The sequence below is a fragment of the Martes martes genome, assembly GCF_963455335.1.
Source record: "Martes martes genome assembly, chromosome: 11".
NCBI lineage: Eukaryota > Metazoa > Chordata > Mammalia > Carnivora > Mustelidae > Martes > Martes martes.
In genome coordinates, this window is record NC_137899.1 from 106,466,735 (window position 1) to 106,491,747 (window position 25,013).

A 25,013-nucleotide genomic window follows, 5' to 3' on the forward strand; every position below is an offset into this window, starting at 1 on the left:
AACTACGCCCCCTTCTGTGGCAGGTGGCCGGGAGGCCTCTTCCCCGCGAGCTGGAAGGGGTCACGCGTTAGATGAGCACGTATTGGTGCGCTCGTCACGCGGCCCGAGAGCCGCGGCTGTCCGCTCCCGGGCGGTTCCCTGCGCTGCCGCCCTCCCGCCAGCAGGGGGCGCCCGTCTGCCCTCGCACAGCGCCCGCTCTGCCCGGAAGTCCCGCCCCGACCGGAAGTCGGCGTAGGAGCTGCCAGGAAAATGGCGGCGTCCGCGAGCGCCGGAGCGGCGCGCCGGCTCGGCCGCCGGGGGCGGGGACCCCACAGGCAGCGCGGGCGCGGGGTACGCCGCGGGCCGGGGGGCGGCACCGAGGGGGCCCTGAAGCGGCTAAAGCTCGCGGTGGAGGAGTTCGTGCAGGCGAGCTCCGAGGGTGAGATCCCCGGCGGCGCCGCGGGGCCCCCGACGGGCGGGCGCGTGCGGCCGGGCGGGAGGAAAAGCCGCAGGGAGCTGAGGAAGGAGAAGCGGCAGCTGAGGAAGGCGCGCCGGCTGCGGAGGACTGCGGGGCTCGCGCAGGGCCCGCGTGCGGGCGGCGGCGGCGGAGCCGGCGGAGCGAGCGGCCCCCGGGCGGCGGCGCGGCCCGACGAGGGGACGGCGGGGGCGGGCGGCCGGCCGTCCCCTCGTCGGGCCGCGCCGCAGCCGGAGGGGCTGCGACCTCCGCAGGCCAAGGGCGCCCGCGCCCGCAGCGAGCCCAGAGGCGCCCCCGGGACCCCCAGGCCCTCTGCAGCCGCCGCCGCCGCTCGGAAGCGGGCACTTCTGGCGGCCAACGAGGAGGAGGACCGGGAGATCCGGAAGCTGGAGCGGCGCCTCGGCTTGAACAAGCGCAAGAGGAAGGGCGGCGGGAGCTCCGTGCCGCTCAGCTTCGCCCGGGACGGGCTCGACTACCTCCTGGGGGCCCTGGAGCCTGGACACAACGGCGGCTGGTGTGAAGGCGGCCGTGCGGACGACGAGGACGAGGAGGACGAGGACGGACAGACGCTCCCCGAGAGCGGCACCGACAGCGGCACCGACAGCGGCACCGAGGGCGAAGGGCAGCACGAGGGTGAGGAAGAAGAGGACCGGCCGGGAGCAGAAGCCGGAGCGGAGACCGAGGAAGCGGACGGAGACGACGACGGCCAGAAAGCAGCGCAAGGGCGAGCCGCGTGCGGAAGGAGCGGAAGGAGCGTCCGTTCCGCCCAAGGAAGGAGGGAGCCTGCCCCGGAGGACTCGGGCGCGGCGGACCAGGTCGGTGGGAGCTCGGTGCTCGGCGCTTCTTCCTGAAGGGAGGGGGGCAAGAGTGGGGCAGAGGCGGCCCGCCGAGGTATTGGCCACTGTCCAGCCGACGTGTGGCGAATCGGGTTGTTGTGTTTGGAATCCCACAAGGAACAGCTCCCGGAGAAAACATCCTTAAAGATCTTTCGTCCCAGAAAGCTGGTGGCCGTCCCCCCGTCTCCTTCGTTCGGTGTTTGCTGCCTCGGTGTCCGAACCCAAATCGGACTCCGCCGCCCCTTTGCTCTGGCCACTGAGGTGCGGGGAGGCCGCCGCGGCGCTGCCCTCCCCGAGCCCTCCTTTTCCCGTCCGGCTGCTCCTGCGGCGCATCCGACACAGCCGGGCCGCGGCGCTCCCTGGGGTAGGGTCGTGCACCGAAGACGAGTCAGGATCCGGGACGGAGCAGCCGAGGCCTTCCCGGGCTGCCCCTCGCTGTTAACACGGTTCCTCTCAGCCGGCACCCGGAGGGGAACGTGGGGACCGCCGCACGGTCTTCCGCTTGTCTCGGGTGACAGCTTTCTGCCCCGAGATACGTGCGCTGCTTTCCCCGCACGGTTCTCCCTCGTCCTTTCGCTGCGTGGTGGTCTGCGCACTCACCCCTCTCTGGGGCCGTCCTCTCCGAGAGCTTTGGTCGCGTCCTGACTTTGCTTTCACAGCCTGTGAAGGTCTGTTCGTGCGGCCTGAGCTCATGGGGGTCACGAGGGCCGCGGTTTCTGGGTGCATAAATGTGATTTCCCCAGCCCCGGGTAACTCCCTGACGGCGTGCATTGTGCCCTGTTTGTCTCCCAAAGTCCGCGCGGGGCCGGGGAGTGTGGGTCAGAGTAGTGATGTGTAGCCCTCGGCGTGGCCGAGCTGGGGATAGTGAGTGCCGGACCGATTCTGCCACGTGTCCGTAGGTGCTAGCGTTGGACGAGTTTGGAGTGACTTTAGGACACTCTCCCTCCAGACTGGCGATGCACAGGACCGAGGTGCGTGTGCGCTGCTGTGCCTGCCGTCAGCGAAGCCTGGGCTCGTGCAGAGTGGAGGGCTCAGGTGCGGCTGGGGCTGAAGTCACAGGGCAGAGAAGACGCTGACTCTGCGGCAGCAGTGACCCCGCACTCAGGACTACCCGGGACGCTCAGCACATTTCTGAGGGGGGTTAAGCCTCGGTGGTCAGTCGTTACAGCTTCTCCCCGTCCTTGGGACTGTACTGCGGAAACGTGAACAGAGCAAGCAGAGAAGAGGAACTTGTTCATGTAAAATTTTTGTAATTCTGTCCTTTCAAGCAGAGTCTCTGTGAAAACGAAGGCAAGTACATCCCGCCCCACGTGAGGCAAGGTGAGGAAACAGCGAGTGGTCAGAAAAAGGAGGGCCTGGAGAGACTACAGAAACACGTCAAAGGTCTGATCAACAGGTAACTCGCCCGTTGCCATCCCCAGCCATGCCAAGGGCTCGTCTGTTTCCTAAAGTTACAGAAACTTACCCGGGAATTAGACTGTAAGTGATGGGGGAGGGGGGCATGGTGGTTGGTCTGCCCCTCTCTGTTCCTGTGATTTGTACCCTGAAAAGCAGGAAGCCCACCTTTTCCACTTGGTACTTTGAACCCTTCAGGGTCCAAAAGCCACGGAGGTGCACACGTGGTTGTTGTGAGAAGTCCCAGGAACAGGGGCTGGCAGGGCCTGTCGTGTCCCCCCCCTCCCCCGCCAATGCCTCTCCGGCTCAGGAATGCGGCGTGCAGCCCCCTTGCTCATTCCTCCGGGTCGCACGTGTGCATTCTCTGCTGCGGAAGCATCAGGTCCCTGCCCACGGTGCAGACGGGACCCTTCCCAGCACCGCGTGGCTCCTGCTAGCCTTTGTGGTCATACCCAGTCCTCTCCCCCCCACCCACCCATTGCTTTGTTTTTAATGAAAACAGATCACTGTTTCCTGGACGCCTGGGTGGCTCAGTCGGTTGAGCGTTCGGCTCTTGATTCCGGCTCAGGACGTGATCTCAGGGTCCTAAGATCGAGTCCCACATCAGTCTGCGCTCCGAGGGAATCAGCTTGACATTCTCTCTCCCTCTCTCTCTGCTCCTCCCCCTACACTCGCTTCCACGTGCACTTGAAGTCTCTCTCAAGTAAATATTTTTTTTAAACTTTTTGAGATTTTAATTTGTTTATTTGAGAGAGGGAGTGGAGTGCATATGTGTGCACACAAGTCGGGGTAAGGGGCAGAGGGAGAGGGAGAAGCAAACTCCCCCACTGAGCAGGGAGCCCGATGCAGGGCTCGGACCCAGAACCCCGGGATCATGACCTGAGTCGAAGGCAGACACTTAACTAACTGAGCCCCCCAACTACCCCTAAAAAAAAGTGAACGACAAGAACAGAACAGTGTACATCCTAGACCCTCCCCCAGCGTGCTGTGCGAGTGCTGAGTGGCGGTGCGGTGGCGGCCTGCGCCCTGCCCACCCTTCCCCTCTACCCAGCACGGGAGCAACCTTTTCTCCGTGTGGGAACTAGAAACTTGGGCTGGCCACAGACCAAAAAGTGGAGACGTTGGACTTTTCCCAGCAGCACGTCTGATGTGCTAAGTAAGGCTGCTTCCTGCCTCTGCCTGGGGCGCTGGCCAGGCTACCCGTGGCGTGTCGTCCTGATGGTCTCCGTGCTCTTCAAGACAGCCCTCCGTGGGCTTCACCGGGGCCACGCTTCAGGTGGAGAGAGAGGATTCCAGAGGATTCTGTGCGAGGACACACATACATGTTAGGTTACCAGGGCGAGATCAGAGCCGCTCACGGGTTAGATGTGTGCATGACACAGGGCAGCGGGAATATCGATGACTTCCATTGGTGTAAATCAACTGAACGCATCCGTCCTGGGGTGAGGCCTCACCCGCTCCTCTGCTTTGACCACCGTCTGCAGGTTGAGCGAGCCAAGCGTGGCCTCCATCAGCGGGCAGTTGGAGGAGCTGTACATGGTCCACAGCAGGAAGGACATGAACGACACCCTGACGGGCGTCCTCTTGAGCGCCTGCGCGCCCAACGCCACCATGCCCAGCCGGCTGGTGATGGAGCCCGTGCTGGTGCTCAGCATCCTTCACCACACGGTCGGGGTCGAGGTAGGTGCCCTGCCTGGGGCCATGCATCGCGCAGGCTCCGGGCTTTTCTTCATATTCCCACTGCAACAGGGACTGGTCTCAGACTCTCTGAACGTGGTGCCGCGTGTGGGCTTACTACTCTGGTGTCCGTGCTGGGTGGAGATCAGTGTTTTGTCAGTGAGGCCAGCAGCCTGGAAGGTAGACCCGGACTGAAGCCAGCGAGGGGGGACACCGGCGCCCCCTCTGGGTGGGCCCGGACCTTCCCGAGCCCTCGTGTGTGAAGCAGGCCTGTGTCGGGACTCATTCGGGCAGCGCACGGGGAGCACCTGCACGGTGCCGGGTACCAGAGAGCCGCTGCTGAGGGAGGACTTGTCCCCGCTCGTTGTGTGCTCTGTCCTCGCTTGCCGGCCTCTGGGTCCACCCCAGGGAGGCCATGTGGTGCCCACTCTGGCTCTGATAGAAAGGCCTTTTCTGTCACTGCATACAGTGAGTGCCGGCCTCCTAAGCAGTGTTCCGTTCCCCTGGGGTGGCCTGTCCCAGGGTCGTTGGAGGAAACCGCTCTGATTGCACGTGTTCATACTGAGGCCCGGGAACTAACGGATGATTGGCAAGTAGGGCCTCACAGTTCCGGGTGACATTCGTACTCAGAAGGACTCAGTGACCCTTTGGGGCTTTCTTTTCTTTTCTTTTTTTTTAATTAATTTATTTTAATAGACATATAATGTATTTTTATCTCCAGGGGTACAGGTCTGTGGATCGCCAGGTTTACACATTTCACAGCACTCATCATAGCACATACCCTCCCCCAATGTCCATATCCCCACCACCCTCTCCCGTCCCCTCTCTCCCCAGCAACCCTCAGTCTGTTTTTTGAAATTGAGTCTTTTGTGGTTTGTCTCCCTCCCAATCCCATCTTCTTTCATTTTTTCTTTTCCTACCCCCCAAACCCCCACATCGCATCTCCACTTCCTCATATCAGGGGGATCATATGATAGTTGTCTTTCTCCAATTGACTTATTTCGCTCAGCATAATACCCTTTAGTTCCATCCACGTCGTCGCAAATGGCAAGATTTCATTTCTTTTGATGGCTGCATAGTATTCCATTGTGTATATATACCACCTCTTCTTTATCCATTCATCTGTTGATGGACATCTAGGTTCTTTCCATAGTTTGGCTATTGTGGACGTTGCTGCTACAAACATTCGGGTGCACGTGCCCCTTCGGAGCACCACGTTTGTATCTTTAGGATATATACCCAGCAGTGCAATTGCTGGGTCATAGGGTAGCTCTATTTTCAGTTTTTTGAGGAACCTCCACACTGTTCTCCAGAGTGGCCGCCCCAGCTCGCATTCCCTTTGGGGCTTTCTGTGGGGCAGGATCTCTCCTGGCAGTTTTGGTTTCTTTGCCTTCTGATCACCCTCATCCCAGGAAGGGGCCTCAGCAGCAAAGCCCGGCAAACGGCCTGGCCCCTGGGGCAGGTCTGCACATGGGTGCCCCCCTTCCGCCTATCCTCGCAGGCCCCAGCAGGGCCAGGAGGGCAGGTGGGCGGCCGCAGAGCGCTCTGGAGCTGTTGGCGGCACACTGTCCCCCCTCTTTGTCTTGGTCCGCTGCAGTCTGGAGTCTGGAGTCTGGAGTCCAGCACAGCCTGTGTGGGGCTCTCGCTAGCGGCCAAGACCGGCCGGGCTCCGTGTCCTTCATGCCACTAGAGGTTCCACGGTCCACCAGGGAGATGCTGCCTGGGGCTGCCACGGGGCCACCGTCACCTGGCAGCTCTTCACTGGTGTCTTCCCGCACGGGGTGGTTCAGCACGGTCTGCAGGCGGCGGGCGCGTTCTGGGGTGCGGCCGAGAGGACGTGCTGGGGCGAGGACGGTTGGTCGTCCTAACTTGTGCGTGATGCGGGAGGATGCTTTCCGGTTGGACGGCACTTCTCCCGCCTGTCCCGCCCCTGCGGGCTGCGTCGCTCTCCATAGACAACGTCTGGAACCAGGCTTTCGCATCCAGCAGCAGTCACGGTGGGTGAAGTTTGGAAGGTGCAGGTTCCGGGACCTTTTGGGCGCTGGGAGGGGGTACAGAGAGTCTCAGGCCCCAAATCTTTGGGGCAGCACGACTCTCCTCCCTGACGTCTGTGCTGGCGATTTGGAGAATCTCGCTTCCAAAGCAGCTGTTTTTCTAAGAGCCGTTCTCATTTTCACCTAAGACCCCATGAGTCCCTTTTCATGGTGAAGTATAACGGAGACACTGGACGCCGTCCCACCAGAGGGGACCCGGGAGTGCCAGGGCCCACTGCCATTGTCAGGGAGCCTCCCTGGAACCCCCGCCGTCCACGTCACGCTGCTGCTCCATACTGCGGAGGGTTCTCCAGAGACAGTAGCCGGAGCGACAGTCAGTGCTGCAGGCCCTGCTCGCGCACAACGTGCAGGGATTCACAGACTTGAACGCTGGAGGTTACGGGTCCTACTTCTCATTCACACCTCCGCCAAGAGCGCGAAGGGCACCTGAAATGACTCGCTAACGAGGCGCACTAGCACTTCTCCCGGCAGGTGACGAGCCCTCGGGACTGGTGCCGTTACACCTCCCACAGCTCCCTGAGAAAAAGCTCCTCACGGGAATTCACAGGAGAGTCTGTTACGAAGCCTGTGTTGTCAGTTACTGAACTGTTTCTGAGTCGTTTAGAAATAAAAATCAGGTGTGCACAAATCTGTGTTAAATTCCCCAAGTCAGAATTAACGTATCTTTTTTTTCTTTTTAAAGATTTTATTTAATCATTTATCAGAGAGAGAGAGAGCACAAGCGGGGGGTGGGGGCAGAGGGAGAAGCAGGCTCCCCACTGAACAGGGAGCCTGACACGGAACTCGATCCCAGGACCCTGAGATCATGGCCTGAGCCGAAGGCAGATGCTTAACGACTGAGTCACCCGAGTGCCCCGAATTCATGTATGTTCTTCAGTAACTTCAGCAACAGGAATGTTCTCCCTGTTTTTTAGTGTTACCCTAAGTAGGGGTCTGGCTGGCTCCGTCATGGTGCGTGCGACTCATCATCTCGGGGCTGTGGGTTCCAGCACTGTGTTGGGCGTGCGGATTACTGAAGAAAACAACATGTTAAAAAGTGAAAGTCGTACTAAGTTGTATTTTATCTTGAAGATATTACCTGGAATCTAGAATTTTGATGAATGTTAACGTAATTATTCCGCTCGTGTGATTGAAAACAAACCTAAGTATGTTGGTTTTTTTTTTTTTAAAGATTTTATTTATTTACTTGACAGAGATCACAAGTAGGCAGAGAGAGAGAGAGAGGAAGGGAAGCAGGCTCCCTGCTGAGCAGAGAGCCCGATGCGGGGCTCAATCCCAGGACCCTGGGATCATGACCTGAGCCGAAGGCAGAGGCCTTAACCCACTGAGCCACCCAGGTGCCCCAAATCTAAGTATGTTTTATGCCTGTGTTTGTCTTGCTGTCTGCAGAGTTCTGATTTCCCTGCTGGTCGTACCTGGACAGTATGGTGGTAGGAGGAGGGGGAGGGTGTATCCCTCGGGTTCCTCGTCCACGTTTCAGTGCTCATTCCGTGGCCAGTGCGCCGACATCACTCCCTGCCCGCACTGAGCCCCTGCCTCTGGCCCTTCCAGAGGCCCCTCTGGCCTCCTCCAGGCCGGAGAGACGAGGGTGGTGAACAGCAGGATGTTTCTAGAGCTCTGCGCGTGTTGACAGTTTGAATTAATTTTCGTTTTTTAAGGCACCAGAATGGCTGCTGGCCCAAAACAGGACCTTGTTGATCTTAAAGACCAGAGGATGTTCTTAGGGGTTTTGGAGCCACGGCAGGTCGCCGTGTGTCTTCGGTCACTGCGGCCTCATGCTGTCCGTTCAGACTTCAGTGCTTAAAGTTCACGCCGTGTTGGGAGTTTATACCTTGCTGCGTGTACGCTCTATGGGTTAACTTAAAAAAACACTGGTTTTTTTCAACATACATTTAAGTTTTGTTGAAGAAGGAAGAAGGATCCCCGCAAAGAGCTTGCCAACGTTTGATTTTTACGTGTTTGCAGTGACACTCTCTCTGCTTTGTCCAGGTCGGTGCTCACTTTCTGGAGGCCGTGGTGAAGAGGTTTGACGCCGCCTATAAGAACGGAGGCGAAGGGAAGGAGTGTGAGAACCTGCTCACCATCGTCGCCCACTTGTATAACTTCCACGTGGTGCACGCTTGCCTGATTTTTGACATTTTGAAAAAGCTTATTGGGACGTTCACAGAAAAAGATATCGAACTGACCCTGTTCATGCTGAAAACCGTGGGCTTCTCGTTGAGAAAAGATGATGCTCTGTCACTCAAGGAACTGATCGTGGAGGCCCAGACCAAAGCCAGCGAGGCCAGTGGCAAGTTCCAGGACCAGACCAGGGTATGCCTGACCTGCTTCCCAAGTGCTCACACACTGACCAGAGCTTAAAAATAAGTGTTTGGGGTAAAATCACACGTAATTTCTTCGCGATCCCCATTGTTTTTTGCCTCATCAGGTTCTGTGGCTTTATCACCAGAATGTGAATGAACTGTTTTTCTTCTAAGGATTCAGGTATTCTGTGAATTTAAGAATCAGTTTCTTTAACATTTTTCCATTCAGAAAGGGTTTTCCTAAGGAAGGCTATAGCACGGGCCTCAGGCGTCCGCGCTCTTGGATTTCCGCCCCGCTGCTTAACAATGATGGGCCCTGAGTCTTCCAAGCCTCGGTTTCCCCATCGAGGAAGTGGGGGCTGATTGTGCTTCCTACCTCATCTGCCAGTTGCTTGAGAGGCACAGGCGAGCCGCGGGAAGCCTATAAAGAGAGCAGAGGATGTCACTTTAGAAACAAGAGAAGTATTGGTGTCGGGAGCCTGCAAGGGAGCAGGGCAGGAGGGGCAGGCAGAGGCTGGCCTCAAGAGGCCTTGTAAACCCTTTCAGGGGCCTGGGATTTTATCCTAGAGGCACAGACGGTTCTGAACCAGGTAAACGATGTATGCTGTTTTCACAGCACTTTGACCGCACCGAGAAGCGGGAGAGGAGGGCAGGACAGGGCAAGGAGAGGCTGTCGCGGGCTCTGGCAGGGAGCCTTAGCATAGCAGCAGTGGCTGTGAGGTTAGGAGGTAGGAGTGAGCAGATGGCGTGGGCTGGCGGGAAAGGTAGTGTGAAGGGCAGGAAGGGCCAGGGTTGCCCCTGGTGGATGGCGGGACAGTAGAATGAGACAGACTCAGGAGGAACGACAGGCTTCGGAAATCGTGAAATGAGGGGTCAGCCACGAAGGGGCGCGATCCCAGGAGCTGCGCAGGCTGGGGAGTTGCTGGGGTCCAGTGGGGAGCGGACGGAGCGCCGGCATTCAGCTGCGTTGTTTAGGGGAGAGAGAGCAGGACAAGGCTCCTGGAGCCTGGTCCCAGTGTCCCAAGGAAGCACTTGTTCCTGGGTTGAATGCTCTGAGGCCAAGTTTAAAACACAGAAGACAGCAGAGGCAGGAAGGAGCCTCTGTTGCCTGGGGATGGGGGTTGGGGAGATGAGGGGTGCCCATAGTGGGCGTGGAGTTTTCTTCTGGGGACAATGAAGATGTACTGACATTGATCATGGCCGCTGCACACCCCTGACTGTGATCAGGGTACGCTGTTAAATGGGAGCTTTGCAGCGGGCGAGTTAGGTAGCAGTAAGTAGGTGGTGTTGGGGAGAAGCTCAGAGGGGGTATGCAGAAATTCTTTTTTATCATCTCGCAACTTTTCCTAATTAGGATATTTTCAGTTTTGAAAGTTAAAAAGCTAAGAAGGGCAGGCATGGGGAAGAAGTTGGAATACGGTGGAGCTAAGACCTCGGGGGCGCAATGGGCACCGCAGGTGGGTCGAGGTGATGGGGGCGGAGGAGAAGACGTCAGATCTCGGGATGCTCAGGGTCCCGGCAGAGGCCAGGTGGCACAGTCGTATTGAGACGTGGTCCTGAGCAAGAGGTTCACGTTGGTGACTGTCTCCCCAGAAAACCATCACTGGTTTACCGCCAGCAGCGGTGACCCTATGTGCGGCCAATGTGGTTCTTCCCAGAAAAGAGGGTCCGTTGTTCACACTCTATGAAACGGTTTCTTCTGTTTTGTTTCCTTAAAGGTTCGGTTTATGCTGGAGACCATGTTGGCCCTGAAGAACAATGACGTGCGGAAGATCCCGGGCTATGACCCTGAGCCTGTGGAGAAGCTCAGGAAGTTACAGAGAGCGTTGGTGAGGCTCTTGTCTTGTCTTCTTTCAAGATTTTATTTATTAGAGAACGAACAGAGGGCAGGGTAGAGGGGGAAGCAGGCTTCCCGCTGAGCAGGGAGCTGATGGGGGCTCGAGCCCAGGACCCCGGGATCATGACCTGAGCTAAAGTCGGAGGCTTAAGCGACGGAGCTACCCCGGTGCCCTTGGTGAGCTCCCCTGTCCACGTGGGCCTGTCGTGAAACTGTGAAGGCAGTTGGAGCTGGAAGTCAGGTGCCATGTCTGGTTAATAATCGTTCCAAGAGGGGCGCTCGGGGGTCTCCGTCGGTTGAGCAGCTGACTCCTGATTGCAGCTCAGGTCGCTATCTCGGGGTGGTGAGATCACGCCCGGTGTCAGGCCCCATGCCCAGGGGCAGTTGGAGTTGGCTTCAGAGTCTCTGTCCCTCTGCCCCTCCCCCTGCTGGTGCCTGCATTCTCTCGCTCTAAAGTAAATAAATTCTTTTAAAAAAAAGAGTTCCAGGGGCGCCTGGGTGGCTCAGTGAGTTAAAGCCATTGCTTTCGGCTCAGGTCATGATCCCAGGGTCCTGGGATCGAGCCCCGCAGCGGGCTCTCTGCTCAGCAGGGAGCCTGCTTCCTCCTCTCTCTCTGCCTGCCTCTCTGCCTACTTGTGATCTCTGTCTGTCAAATAAATAAATAAAATCTTTAAAGTAAATAAATAAATAAATAAAAGAGTTCCAGGGCACCTGGGTGTCTCAGTGGGTTAAGCGTCTGCCTTCAGCTTGGGTCATGATCCCAGGGTCCTGGGATCAAGCCCCACATCAGGTTCCCTGCTCGGTGGGGAGTCTGCTTCTCCTCCCACTCCCCCTGCTTGTGCTCCCTCTCTTGCTGCTTCTCTCTTTGTTAAATAAAATCTTTTTTTAAAAGGTCGGGGCGGGGGGCGCCTGGATGGCTCAGAGGGTTAAAGCCTCTGCCTTGGTCTCAGGTCATGATCCTAGGGTCCTGGGATTGAGCCCCACATCGGGCTCTCTGCTCCCCGGGGAGCCTGCTTCCTCCTCTCTCTCTGCCCGCCTCTCTGTCTACTTGTGATCTGTGTCTGTCAAATAAATTAAAAAAAAAAAATCTTTACAAGGTCGGGGGGAAGGAGTTCCAAGATACTGGGAAGAAGTTTCACATTTCTGTGGTGAGACCCTCCAAGTGGGCCGGGTACGGGGCTGTCCCTATGAACGCAGCGTCCCCAGCACTGAGCCTGTGGTGCTCAAGTCAGACGCACGATAGAAAACTCTGATCGCTTTGAAAGATGGCTCAGGTCAGGGTCCCACCCAGACTGATGAAGTCAGCGTGGGGGTGGTGGGGGCCCACCTGTTGAGGCTCCCCAGGTACTCCCAATGTGGGGCGGCAGCTGAGACCCACTGACATCCCTAGCCAGGGAGTTCTTTGGCCGTGGCTCTGGGCAGGTTTCAGATCGTTGGCTCTGCACACCCCAGGCGCTCCTGGGCAAGTTCTTACCACCAGCTCCGTGCGGCTTTCCTTGGGGTCTGCATCTGCACCTGAGCCTCTTGCTGGGTGTGACAGCTTTCCAAAGACAGCGGTGTTCGGGGTGATAGACCCACAGCCCTCAGGCAGAGGCACTGAGTTTACCTCTGCCTTTGGCATGATTCCAAACTGGTCGGCTGGCCCGGTTGTCAGTGACCCGGCCCAGGGCTCATGAACCAGCAGTTCCACGGTCAGGAGCAGAAAACACCCGAGGACGGTGACAGTGCGGACTGTGAGGCAGCTGCCGTGTCTCACTGGCTCCTCTCTCTCAGGCACGCGGCGCCGGCTCGGGCGCCGAAACTCAGCTCCGCATCTCCTGGGACGGCATCCTGAACGCCGAGCAGACCGGCCGCTGGTGGATCGTGGGGTCCGCGTGGAGTGGGGCCCCTATGATTGACAACAGTCAGCAGAAGATCGCAGAGAAGCCGCCCTCGGGGACGGTATGAGAGCCCTGCACTGTCCCCCTGGTGTCCCGCGGCAGACCCTGCGGGAGTCCCCAGTTGGTTGCGTGGTTATGAGACATAACAGGCGTGGGTTTCCTCAGAGGCCCTGCAGAAGTTGTTACTGTTTTGTAATATAATTTCACTCATTTCTGTGGTTTCTTTTTAACAGTTTTTTAAGTCCCAAAATAGCGTACATAAAGGACTTAAAGGCTGAATGGAACAGGGGGAGCCTGGGAAAATCCGATCCCTTGGGTTGCAGATGCCAGTCCTGAGGGACGGGTGTTCCACAAGGTGCGGCTTCCCGTCCATTAGACTTGGATTCCAGATTGTCGGAATTCTTCATATTTCTTGGTATTTGATTCTTAACCAAAGCTCCTGTGTTATTCAGGTTTCCTTCATTTTCCCCTGATCACCCTTTTTGGTCTCAGGATCCCATGACACCCCTCATCGTCCTGGCTCTTCTGTCGGAGGCCTCCTCTCCCTGATACATGCTGGTGTTGCCTGGACCGACGGGCCACACGGCCCCTGAGAGGCTCCCCCGAACCAGGCGGCTGTCTGCTGTGGCGTGCTTTGTCTCTTGCTCTGGTTTTCTCTTGTGGGAGCGTACCCAAGAATGAAGGTGTAGCATTCACACGTAAACGTATTTCCACACAACTCGGAATTAATTTTCAGTATGAGCCAGGGAAGCGTACGTATTCTCTTTTAGAGACTTGGTAACCACAGTAAACAGAGTAACTTCTCCTTGAAACATCGATGCGATCTTAATTGCACCTCTTTCAGGTTAGTGGGAAGATACTAGAACTCGCCCAAAAGCAGAGAATGAACACCGATGTCAGGAGGAACATATTCTGTACAATAATGACTAGTGAAGATTTCTTGGACGCCTTTGAGAAGCTTCTGAAGTAAGCATTAGTGCAGACACTTTGATCAGATGTCGAAGAAATCAGCACAGCTGGTTTTACGGAGGGTCGGGTCAGCTCCTGCTCAGGGCAGCCGGTCGGCCCTCTCTCCCCTCCTGCCCTCGATCCAGTCTCGCTCCTGCGCTGGCCACTGGTGGTTCCAAATTGGAACATTTTATGGTATATTTTGATTAAAAGTCTCAGCTGACCAACTGATCAGTCACAGTGTCTGTGGGTGGTTATAAATATACTTAAAATCCTCATATTGAGGCTGTGTTTCTGATGACTTCTAAATTAAAGACTTCCTAGTATAGTTTCTGTAATTGTAAAAAGATTTTGAAAGTACCTGTGTACCTTCACAAAATACTTCTCAGCAAATCTGATGCTAATTTTCCTTTATGGGCTTCAAATCCAGAGTGCGCGGGCACGAGGACAGGCCTGCCCACGGTTCCTGTCTCGTGACTCCCACGCCTCTCCTCCCTTCCCTTTGAACCAGACTGCCCGGCAGGTGCGCCCTCCTGAGAGAGTGACCCCGCCGTCTCTGTCTCGCAGGCTGGGGCTGAAGGCCCAGCAGGAGCGGGAGATCGTTCATGTTCTCGTGGATTGCTGCCTTCAGGAGAAAACCTACAACCCTTTCTATGCATTCCTGGCTGGCAAGTTCTGTGAATACCAGAGAAGGTTCCAGGTAAGCCCACTAGCAACCCGCCAGTCTCCTGTGCTCCACTGTTTCCTTGGACGTCATCTGGCTCAGCCCACCCGGAATGAGCACCCCGAGTGAGACGTTCAGCCTGGGCCGAGTGCCATGTGCAGGGGGACGATTCCAGGGCCCATGCCCATAGCCGGGCTCTCTCTCAGGGAGAGCAGGTGAGCGTCATGGAGGCCGAGTGACTGGGGCAAAGGAGTGCCAGGCCCCCTTTTCCTGTCTCAGAGGAGGGTGTCATGCAGCCCGCGTCCCCGGGGGAATACCTTTTTGATCTTAGATGGCACCAGCCTTCTCTGATCTTTCTCAGCATTTCTGCCGATTGGAGGGGAAGACCCACAGCAGAAAGAAGCTACTGTGGCAGGACAGGAGGGGTGTGTGCAGGGAAGGAGGCCACGTTGCTCCGGGTTCATCCTGACTCGGACACCACTCCAAGTAAACGAGCAGTAGAATATGTCTGGATCACGTCTTGGTGACTTGTCCTAACAGCGACCCGCATTGTAACTCTCTTTTTTTTCCCTATCAGATGACTTTCCAGTTCAGCATATGGGATAAATTTCGGGACTTAGAAAATTTGCCAGCCACTAATTTCTCTAATTTGGTTCACCTGGTAGCTCACTTGTTGAAGACGAAATCACTTCCGCTTTCTATTTTAAAGGTTTGTATCTTGGATGAAAGTATTAAAAGTGATGAAAACGGTAGTGTGATTGTTCATATCCAGTACCTCAAGAAAACGCACGTCCTTAGATTCTGACTCACCGGGGACGGGTGTTTATCGCGTCCTAGCCGTCCTAGAAAGTAGCCAGAGTGGCTTCCCGTGTAGACGTAGCTCGTGAACGAGGCACGGGTACAGTTGTTTTCCTCACCTCTGAGAATCTCACTTGCACTTTGGGTTCATGCGCAGGTCCTAGTTCTAAATCCCCCACTGGCCGCTGCTGAGCGGGGAGGAGGACGGGGAGGCGTAGGAGCAGGTGAGCTGTGGCGCGGGACTCCGTGGCCAGGACTCCGTGGCCGCCTCTCCCTTCGTGGTGGGCGCCCCGCCCCGCCCCCGCCCCCAGCCCTGCCATGTTCCTGCAGCGCATCGGAGCCAGTGAGGCCACGTGCTGTGCCGTTGGTCTGGAGTGGACAGGGGAACCTAGGCAGAGCACGCGGGGTGGGAGGTGGCCGCCAGGCCTGGACAGCGGGACCACCATGGCCTGGGCATGAAAACGGGGATGGTGAGGGAACCCGAGGGCCAGAGAGTGCACAGGCCTGGGCTTCTGTGCCTCTTGCTCCCTGACCCGCAGACGGACTGCAGGCGCCATCTCCCGCTTGTGCGCATGTGGCCGTCCGCCAGGGCGCTGACTTGGGGTCACTGTGTGTCTCTCCGGGGTGTGGGACTAGATTTGGGCCACTGAGCTTTACGCCACATTGTAAACGCGGGAGCACTGTAAAGCGCGGAGGGGCTGCCTTCTCGTTGTGGCTAGGTCTTGCCTTCAGTTCACTCGAGTTTTGAGCTCCGAACTGAAGAGGGTACGGTCATTCCCCAGGTTCTTTAGAACCCGGAGCTGTCCTTGAAGCTTTTCCCAGGGTCGTCGCTCCGTTCTCCCACCACCTGCCGTTCCCAGGGGCCTCTCTGGCCCTCAGGCATGCTTTGGAACTCTTCCCGCAGATGGCCTGTCCTCTTACTTCACACACGGTCCCCCTCCGTGGGGATGGCAGTCTCCTAGCCCCACGCTCCAGATAGCTCCTCTCGGTTCAGTAAGTCAGCACGAGCCTGAAACACAGCCACGTTAAAATCTGGGATTCTGTTCTCTGATTTTAGCACTTCTGTAGTCCACTGTGTAAGTGTACCAAAATTTACATGTGATTCTTAGGGAACATATATTATATGAGTGATTTTCTCCTAGATCCAAATTTTCTATGTATGGTTTTAATTAGGGCGTAGTTTCTTTAAGGCTTGGAGATACGTATGTTTCAATTCTAGAATTAAATTCTTGATTCACGGAAACTCCGTCCAGGGAAGGTTGCTCTGGACAGTGCCATGCATGCCCCTGCCAGCAGGGCACAGAGGCCATGGCCACACGCCCTCGCCCATAGCTCTTCCATCTCCTGTAGCTGGAAGCAGCCTTACTTAAAGGGGTGGGTGAGTTTTTACTCTACTTTTTGAAATTATTGAGATTTATTTATTTATTTGACAGAGATCACAAGTAGGCAGAGAGGTTGGGGGGAGGAAGCAGGCTGCCCGCTGAGCAGAGAGCCCGATGCGGGGCTCGACCCCAGGACCCTGGGATCATGACCTGAGCCGAAGGCAGAGGCTTTAACCCACTGAGCCACCCAGGTGCCCCTACTTTTGAAATTACTGAAAAAATTGATTAAATGTAATTTGTTTTCTCTGTCCTGACTCTAATTAGGTAGTTGAATTCAGCGAACTGGATAAACCCAGAGTCCACTTTTTACGAAAAGTATTATATATTGTGTTAATGGAAACAGAAGTTGAAGACCTTGGTTCAATTTTTGCAAGGTATGTTCTCAGCTTGTTTTGTTAAAACATGGAGAAGAGGTGAAGGAAATTATTTTCACTTACGTTGACTTAGAAAAAGCAAGGTTGTTGCACACGATGCGCAGCTTAGTACCTTATTTGAACCTGGTACCTTCTGCGTTCAATTTGGGGAACATGAAGCTGCCTGACAGCTGGCAGTGACGGTCTCTCATGCGTGAAGGACGCTGTTAAGCTCTTAGTCGAGAATTCCGCTTTTCAAAGCCATTCGGTCGTCTCCCGGTGGGAGGTTCCCGGACGCCAGGGGCCGGGGGAGGCTGGCTCCTCGCTGACACCCGCTTCTGCGCCCCTCGCAGAGTGAGCGACAACCCGAAGCTGGGGCTGCTGAGAGAAGGTCTGAAGCTCTTCATCGGCCACTTCCTGCTGAGGGGCGCGGAGGCGGCCGGCCGGCTGAGGGCGAGGGCTGACCTCGCCGCCAAGGCTCTGCAGGGCAAGGCTTCCCTGACGATGTAGTCCCGAAGCCGAGAGCAGTGGTGTGCTCATTTCTCTGAAAACGCCCTTTTTAAACCCAGAAGGCTCGTTAACGCCGCTGACCGCGTGTGCAGGTGGCGGGGCTCTGCCACGGGCTGCTGTACTTAAGATCCTGCGTTTCCGGTAATTTTTAAATTCAAGGTCATACTGTGTTTCTGTTTTAAATGTTCTCATGTATGTTTCCAGAGTGGGGAGGGCAGAAGGCAGGGAGGGCAGGACAGGCGGCCACGAGCACGTCCTCCAGTAGAGACAGGGCGGGGTGTGCACGTGATCACGTGTGTGGTGGCCTTATTTTTTTTTTTTAGATGTTTATTTATTTATTTGACAGATCACAAGTAGGCAGAGAGGCAGGCAGAGGGAGAGGAGAAAGCAGGCTCCCTGCAGAGCAGAGAGCCCGATGTGGGGCTCAATCCCAGGACCCTGAGATTGTGACCTCAGCCGAAGGCAGAGGCTTAACCCACTGAGCCACGGGAGCCCCTGTGGTGGCCTTATTTTTAATAGATGGTCCGCTAGATGGTGCAGTGATAAAGAAATGGATCGGTCTTTTATCTTTTTGATGGACTGATTTAAAGTCCAAAAACCATTAAGGTCCAAAAACGCAAGCGTGTGGGGAGGGTGAGCGGTTGCCCGAAGCATTGCGGATGCCTGTCCCGCGTGGTGTGGACGGGAGCTTCCTGCTGGCGCTCGGCCACGGTTCCCATGTGCAGGGGCGCGTCCCGTGTGTGTCCGTCCTGTGTGTGCCCGTCCCGTGTGTGCCCGTCCCGTGTGTGTCCGTCCCATACACGCCGCGCTTTCCTCGACAACTCGGATGGCGCCAGAGAGCTGTCAGACGCTGGACGGGTGGGCCTCTGGGCCAGGTCCTGGGAGGAGTAAGTGACTGGGGCAGCACTGCCGCCTGTGAGCAATGAACGTTCATCTAGCGACAGACGCGCCCCACGAGTACAGTCGGCTCTGGCCAAGTCTGTGCAAAGTCAGTCGTGACTGACGAATGTCTGTCCTTCTCCAGCTCTTAGAATTGGCTTCTCTGTCATAAATGCTGCGAACTTGAGCTAAGTGTCCCCTTTGGTTATTGAAAAGTTATCAGAACATGTGCACGGAATAGTCTATTCTGGGGCATCGGCACGTGCCCGGCGGCAGTGGCACGCTGTCCTGCAGGGGGGTCCCCTGGCCCGAGGGAGGCCGCTCCCGCGGAAACCCCCTTTGTCACAGGCTTTCAGACACCGTCTGTACATGAGCCAGCAGCAGCGTGTGTTCGGAAATGACCACTTGACGTTGGCAGCGTCTCCGTGTGCATCCCTAAACGAACGATTTAAGTCTTGAACGTGCAAGGAGCACGAACCGTGGCCTGCTGGCCTCTCCCAGCTCGTCGGCCCCGCCGCTGGCCGCCCCGCACCGCCCCGCACCGCGTTTCCCAGCCGCTCCCTGGCCGCGTCCGCAGGGAACAGAGCGCACCGGCCGGGAGCCTGCGCTTTCTCTGCGGGCGGGGGTCAGGCGGGGAGCCGGCGGGGCTGAGCAGGTGCCCCCCTCCACTGGGGCTCAGCACAGACGCCTGCGTCCTGGGGTCGGGCTTGGAAGAAAAGTGCGTCAGTCGAGCGAGACCGCGGGCTTAGCGACACCATCGACCTCGGTGCAGACTCCTGCTTCCTTGACGACCCGCAGACCTGCCCGCAGGCCGTTCGCGGTGGGGGCAGCCGCTCAGACTGAGAAGAACCGTCCCCCTGTCCCTGACCCGGCCCTCACCTAGTGGGGCACGTGGCTGCGCAGGCTGACTTTTTGCAGAAGATAAACTTGTGTCAACTGAATCCTCTTTTTATATCGTCTTTTGCTACTAAAACAATAAAACTGTCTCTTTGCCGTGGGATGAATTTGTGACTTAATTCCTGACATCCAAGTCTGGCATGTATTATATGGCAGGCCGTCCGCTGATTTCTCCTTTTTCAGTGTAAAAGCCCTTTTTAGCAGCAAACTGTCACGGGTTATCACATGTTGCTATGCTGTCAGTAAGTGTGTCTTGACCAAAAGCCACTGTGAACTCAGATTTGCTTGTAAATACACGGGTTTTCAAAATGTGTTACGGTAGGGGCGCCTGGGTGGCTCCGTGAAGCAGCTGACTTCGGCTCAGGTCATGCGCAATCCCCCGAGTCCTGGATCAAGTCCTGTGTCAGGCTCCCTGCTCAGTAGGAAGTCTGCTTCTCCCTCTCCCTCTGCCCCTGCTTGTACTCCGTCTCTTACAAATCTTTTGAAAAGATAAAGTAAAACTTAATTCTAAAGTATCATAGTTTATTATATCCCATGTACAATAAAATGTATCTTAAAAAAGTAAGATGTATTACGGTAATGCTCTGCATCTGGAAAATACTGTCCCCAGTGCTTGGTATATATGGAAATGTGGGGGCTGCTTGTGGTGCAGGTTGAGAACTGCTATTGTATTGACAGAATTTGTGAAAAGACCTTGTCTTTTAGGGAACTTCATTTTTTCCCCCCTTTAAGTAATCTCTGCGTCCAGCCTGGGGTTTGGACCCTGAGATCAGGAATCAAATGTTCTACCGACGAGCCAGCCAGGAGTCCCTAGGGGATTTCATCTCTAAAACAGAATAAGGAACAAACTTTTTCATGTATTAAAATGAATAAATAAAGTATTTTTTTATGTTTTATTTAGAGTGCCAGTGAAGGTTTATTTTGAAACAACAGGTCTGCTGGTTGCACACCTTATCTTTCCAGTTTAGGAAAGTGCCTAGCCTGTGGCTTGGGCTACACCTAAACGGTACGGTCCCCCCTCACTCCTCCCCTCCCTCTTTGCCCAAAGACCCAGATAAAGCAAAGGAGGCAAAATGTGAACCAGTAGTGGATCTGGGTGAGGTTTATACAAAGTATATTCTTAACAGCTTCTCTGTAAGTCTTAAATTATTTTAAAATAATTTTTATAAGACATTCATAATGCAGAACTCATCCTTCAAAGTTTTAAAATACTCTAATGCTTTTTCACAAAAATAATTAAGCAAATCGCCTCTGGCTCTTTTGTAAAAAAAAAAAAAAAAAACAAAACTAATTGGGTCTTACCATGAAAACAGCGATAGGGTTTCTGTGGTTTGCTTGGACTTGGGGCACCGGCTTAGAAGGAGGAGCCGGGTGGATGGAGGGGAGATCCGGTTCCTTCCTGATCGCTGGCCCACGGTCAGCGCCTCAGGATCAAAGCCCACACGTGGGCTGGGTGGCCTTGGGCACCAGTCACCAAGAGTTGAGCGCTCGTGCAGGGGCTGGGAAGGATCCAGACTCCCCGTGCGCTCGTGGCACCAGTACCCTTCCCACCCTGACGCTCGGATCGCACTCGTGCTTTGTCTCCGAGGCCGGTCGCCGGTCAGCAGCGAGGCCAGGAGCCACGTGAGAGAAAGTTGGAGCATCACATCCCTTTTCCCTAAATGACTGTTTCCTAGGAACTGGTCTTACCACCAAATCGGAACGAACCCTGATGGAACTCTGGCACGGTCCTTTCGCTTGGGTTTTCGCGCTGTTCCCCGTTCACGCAGGTTCGACTTCTGTTCCTTCTCTGCGGGGCAGCGGGAGGCACAGGTCGCAGGCGGTCACTGGTCTGTGTCGGGGCAGGGTTGGCCGGGCTCTGCCCCGGCCACGGACCGGTCCTCCGCACTTCGGTGGGAGCCGCGTGAACCCAACGCCACTTCCCGGTCACCGCAGCCTCCCTGCGGAGGGCGGAGGTCACCCGCTCCCTGGGGTTCTCGGGGTCTCAGGGACCCGGAGCGGCCACTCAGCGTCGGGGCCTGGCTGCCCTCCGGGGCTGTCGCGGGCCTCAGTCCCTCGCGGAGCGCCTCTGCCGGACCAGCGAGTGGTTCTGTCTTCCGCGGGGAAGGCTGCGAGCCGGGCAACGTGCCTGACCCTTGACCTCCCGCGGGGCCCCTGAAGTCCTTCGCTCGAGCTCGTTCCTTGTCTGGGTGCCCCGTCCCTGACGCCGGAGCGCACACGGCGCGCCTGTGGCGATCTGGCATGGTTGTCCGCGTGGCCCGGGGGCTCTGACGTCCGCTCCGAGCCTCTGCGGCCGCGGTCCCTCAGAGAGTGCGGACCGTCGGTCCCGTTCTGCGCTCCCTGGGGGCCTGCCCGGAGCCGCCCGGCGAGCCGAGCCCGGCGAGCCCCCGAGTCCCGAGACCTGCCTGAAGTCTGAGCAGCAGCCCCGTGGGGACAGTGGCCCGGACGTGTGAGGCGGGCAGCCGGCCGTGCCCGAGGGACAGCGACGGAGAGCCGCCCCCGGGAGGAGCCGAGCAGGGCGCTGGGGGGGGGGGCCTCCCGGCGCGGCTGCCCGGGCACAGAGCCCTGCCGTGGCCTGGCCCCGGACGTGGCAGGCCCACGGTGCACGTGGAGCCTGACCGAAGGGCCCCAGTCTCCCCGCGGAGGACGTGGGGTTTGGTCAGTGACAGCAAACCCTCAGAGGGGCATTGAGGAGACTAAGTGCCTGAAGCTGGGTTTCAAAAACGTTGACGGACGGAGCCCGGCGCCGGTTGGGCAGGTGGGCATGTTGGGGACAGAGGACGGGCCGTGAGCAGGTTCCTGTGCCCTTCCCGGCCAGGCGGCCGCACCCGGGCCAGCGCGGCTGCCGCAGTGAGGGGGGCATTTCGGAGACACCTGGGGGGAGAGGGCAGCTCGGCCTCTGGCGCCCGGGAACCCAGGGGGGTCAGGGTCAGGGCGGCGCAGACACAGCCCCTGGAGGTGGGACCCCCATAGGGCGTCGCGGCCCAAGGACCAAGAACAACACTGGCCTCGGGATTGGCTTTGGGGTTGTCTAGAGCTGGTCAGAGACACATCCTGGGGACAGCGGCTTCGCTGTGCCATCCTGACAGAGTTACCGACGGTCAGGAGAAGACGGGTTTTCTCCGAGTGACCGGAGTCTGGGGAGCCGCGCTTCCCTTTTTCCCACCCTTGAGGTTCTCTGCCCTGCCGTGCGTGGATGATGCTGGCAGGAGGGAGCTGGCCACCGTGGGGTCGAGGTCACCAGAAAGGGACATTTATCTTGAGCTCAGCTGGATAAATGATGAAAAATTATGTTTGCGCAATAAGATGATGAAAGGGAAATGGGGCCTGGCTTCGGGGGCTCCGAGGGTGCAGAGGTGATGTCAGACACAGCGAGGGCCACATGGGCTCAGGAAACAATGTCCTGTGTGTGCTCGCGGGCCGCCACAGCCCAGCAGGTTTGACCTTGAGTGTGTCCAAACAAGGATGTATGAGCCACTGACCTTCACGGGTTATCAAGGCAACGCTTTCCCACCCTTTCCCTGAAGATTGCCCGCCCCCAACGTGCTGTGCCGCCCCGTGTCCCCCACCCTGTGTGCTCCAGCGGGGACCTCGCCAAGGCCCTGCCCTGGGGAGCGGCAGAGCCGGACACAAAGCCAGGACAGCCTTCAGCCTGGGCCAGGATGAAAATGATCAGGAGGGTTTTCAAAAGTGTTCTTTCTAGAAAGTCATCCATTATGGGCCACTCCTCCCATTTTACTTTGTCCCATCCCTCCTCCTCTGCTTTTGGTGGCCAAGGTGGCCTTTCCTCCCTTTTGTATGTCCGTCCCCGTGCGCTCGGACTCGCCCGCGTGCTGTGCTGGACTCGTCGGCAAACACGCCCCTCAGGACACTCTGCTCCTAGAGCCTCTGCCCGCGTCTCCCGAGAATGAGAACGTTCTCTGGGGCCCCCCGCACTGTCATCACCGCAGAGAGCCGGGGGCTTGTGGGGGCCAGAGGCTGGCGGACCACCTGGCCTGACGCTGCCCTGGTTCTGATGTGAGTTTTCTAGGGCTGCGTGTCCCCGCCACCAAGAACACAAAAGGAACAGAGGAAGCCAGAGAGGGAGACAAACCGTGAGAGACTCTTCATCTCAGGGAACACACTGAGAGTTGCTGGGAGGAGGGCGGGGGAGGGGGAGGGTGTGTGCTGTGGGGAGTGCTGGGAAGTGTGTAAGCCGGATGAGTCACAGACCCGTACTCCCGAAACAACACGTTATATGTTAATAATACTTAATAATTAATAATACTTAATAATACTTAAAAAAATACTTAAAAAAATAAAGAGTACAACCGAGGTCCAAACATCTCCTTTCCATTCCTCCTTTAGTGTCGAACACGTCTCTGCTTCTTAATAAAGTTCACGGTGCTGGGCTTGTGTAGAGTCACGGCCAAGCGTTACCTCGAATCCTGGACGTGTCTGTGAGCCTCGGGCAAACCCTCTGGGAGCAGCGCCACGTGGTGACGCCTGAGCCTCTCTCAGCGGCGCCCGGGGGCGTAATCAGGACCAGCAGTTCTAAGATCCATCGTTTAATTCAAGGCCACCAGACCTCTCCACGGGACGGGTACATTTTTACCTTTGTCATTTGTAAGGGAAATTGTTCACCAGACTGAAGGACATTTTACAAGGGGAAAAATTGGCAAAATGTGGATTTCCTGTTGCCCACCAGTAGTTGGTGGCTTAGGCAGCCATTGTTCACCCTCGCGAGACTCAGGGGGTGCAGGAAGGTCATTGTCTAGCTCGTCGCTCTCCTACATTATCAGCTGACGCTCCTCCTTCGAAACGAGACTTCGTGGTGGAGCGCCCGGCCGGCTCGGTCGGTAGGATGTGCAACTCTCGATCCCGGGGCTGTGCGTTTGGGCCCCACATCGAGTGTAGAGATTATTTAAGTAAATAAATAACAATAAACTTTAAAAAAGTCATGAGCACATGACATGAGTCTCCCTCTGCTCCTCTCCACTTTTCCTGGAAAAGGTCGGACTCCACACGTCTTTCCTGAAGTATCGACGAGTGATTCGCTGCCGCGCACACAGCGGGACGTCACCACCGGCCTCGGCTGGCGCCAAGGGTCCATTCTCAGGCGGGGGCGGGGAGCCTCCAGGCTGGGGCGGGCCCCGCGGGGCTCAGCCCTGCCGTCTTCCAGGTGGGGGACTGGTCTTCTGCCCGTCAGGGGTCAGGTCCAGCCGGGTGGCGGGAAGCCCTGGGTGCCCCGGAAGCTCGCGTACCGCCCAGGTTCATGGCCGTGCAGCTGGCGTGACTACCCTTCGCGGCCCGGTGCGTAGGTCCGTCTGCATCGCTCTGTCACGTTGCACGGGGGCTGCTAATGGCAAAGGTCGGGCAGCACACCGTGCTCTCCCGCTGTAACGAGGCCGGGACCGTCCCAAGACGCGCCTGTGGTCGGTCGTGAGGTGCGGAGGGACGCGGTGTCAGACCTAGCCGGTGCTGCCACCATCCTGGCTCATGGCCGGCTCCTCCCCGACCGGCGACCCAGCAGCTGCCGCATCGTGGAGCCCCTATCGCTGCGGAAGCCGACTTGCCGCGTGTGTTTTCTCTAACTGTTCGGGTGCGTTTGTGGGCAGCCGTGACCCTGTGGTCACATCAGGGATCAGGACGGGGCGGGCTCACGAGCATCTCGTTCAGTCGTACCGTCCTCAGTGTCGTCTTCACGCCGGGGCCTTTCCTCCTGACCGTGAGCGGAGTGGGCTGGGTGACCAGCTGGCCCGGTTTGTGCGGGAATCGGGGGTCCTCGGGATGGAGCTCTCTTGGTGCTAAAGCTGGGAAGGTCCCAGAAAGCTGTGATGGGCTGGTCACCCCAAGTCCCGGAGCCGATGTGCAGCACCAGACAAGGTCTTGGGTAAAATCTGCAGGGACAGACGGGGCTCGGGGACTGAAGTGCAGCTTGAGCAAGGGGCTTGTTACTGTTCAGCCTCGCCTGTGGTGCCCGTCCCTCGCCTGTGGTGCCCGTCGTCACACCTGCGCCCGGGAGGGTTTCCAGCAGCAACCTCAGCTGTGTCTCTGTCCCCAGCATTTCCTCTTGCCCCCATCTTCATCAACAGCCTGGCCAAAGAGATAGAAAGCGCTTGCCGGTTTGCGGACAACCTGACGTCAGCAGGAATAACTCAGAGTCT

At 57.1% G+C, this 25,013-nt stretch overlaps 1 protein-coding gene across 5 annotated transcripts; it reads left to right on the forward strand.

The window, feature by feature from the left end:
* Positions 1-249: 249 nt before the first annotated feature.
* NOM1 (nucleolar protein with MIF4G domain 1) lies at positions 250-19,761 on the forward strand (the record flags this gene model as incomplete). 5 transcript variants are annotated; one of them, XR_013967650.1, is made up of 12 exons in its annotated part: positions 250-1,269; positions 2,559-2,686; positions 4,170-4,365; positions 8,406-8,729; positions 10,438-10,548; positions 12,330-12,497; positions 13,281-13,402; positions 13,952-14,084; positions 14,626-14,757; positions 16,493-16,602; positions 16,935-17,232; positions 18,319-19,761. XR_013967650.1 is itself a non-coding variant. In XM_080818487.1 (11 exons), the coding sequence occupies 11 exons, from the start codon at positions 250-252 to the stop codon at positions 17,089-17,091; spliced, it is 2,601 nt and encodes an 866-aa protein (XP_080674613.1). In that variant the 3' UTR covers positions 17,092-19,761. The 5 variants fall into 5 exon arrangements, 3 of the variants coding, with proteins under 3 accessions (XP_080674613.1, XP_080674614.1, XP_080674615.1); XR_013967651.1 differs by lacking the exon at positions 18,319-19,761 and adding an exon at positions 15,004-15,070 and having other exon boundaries at positions 16,935-16,953; XM_080818487.1 differs by having other exon boundaries at positions 16,935-19,761.
* Between the last annotated feature and the right edge of the window lie 5,252 nt (positions 19,762-25,013).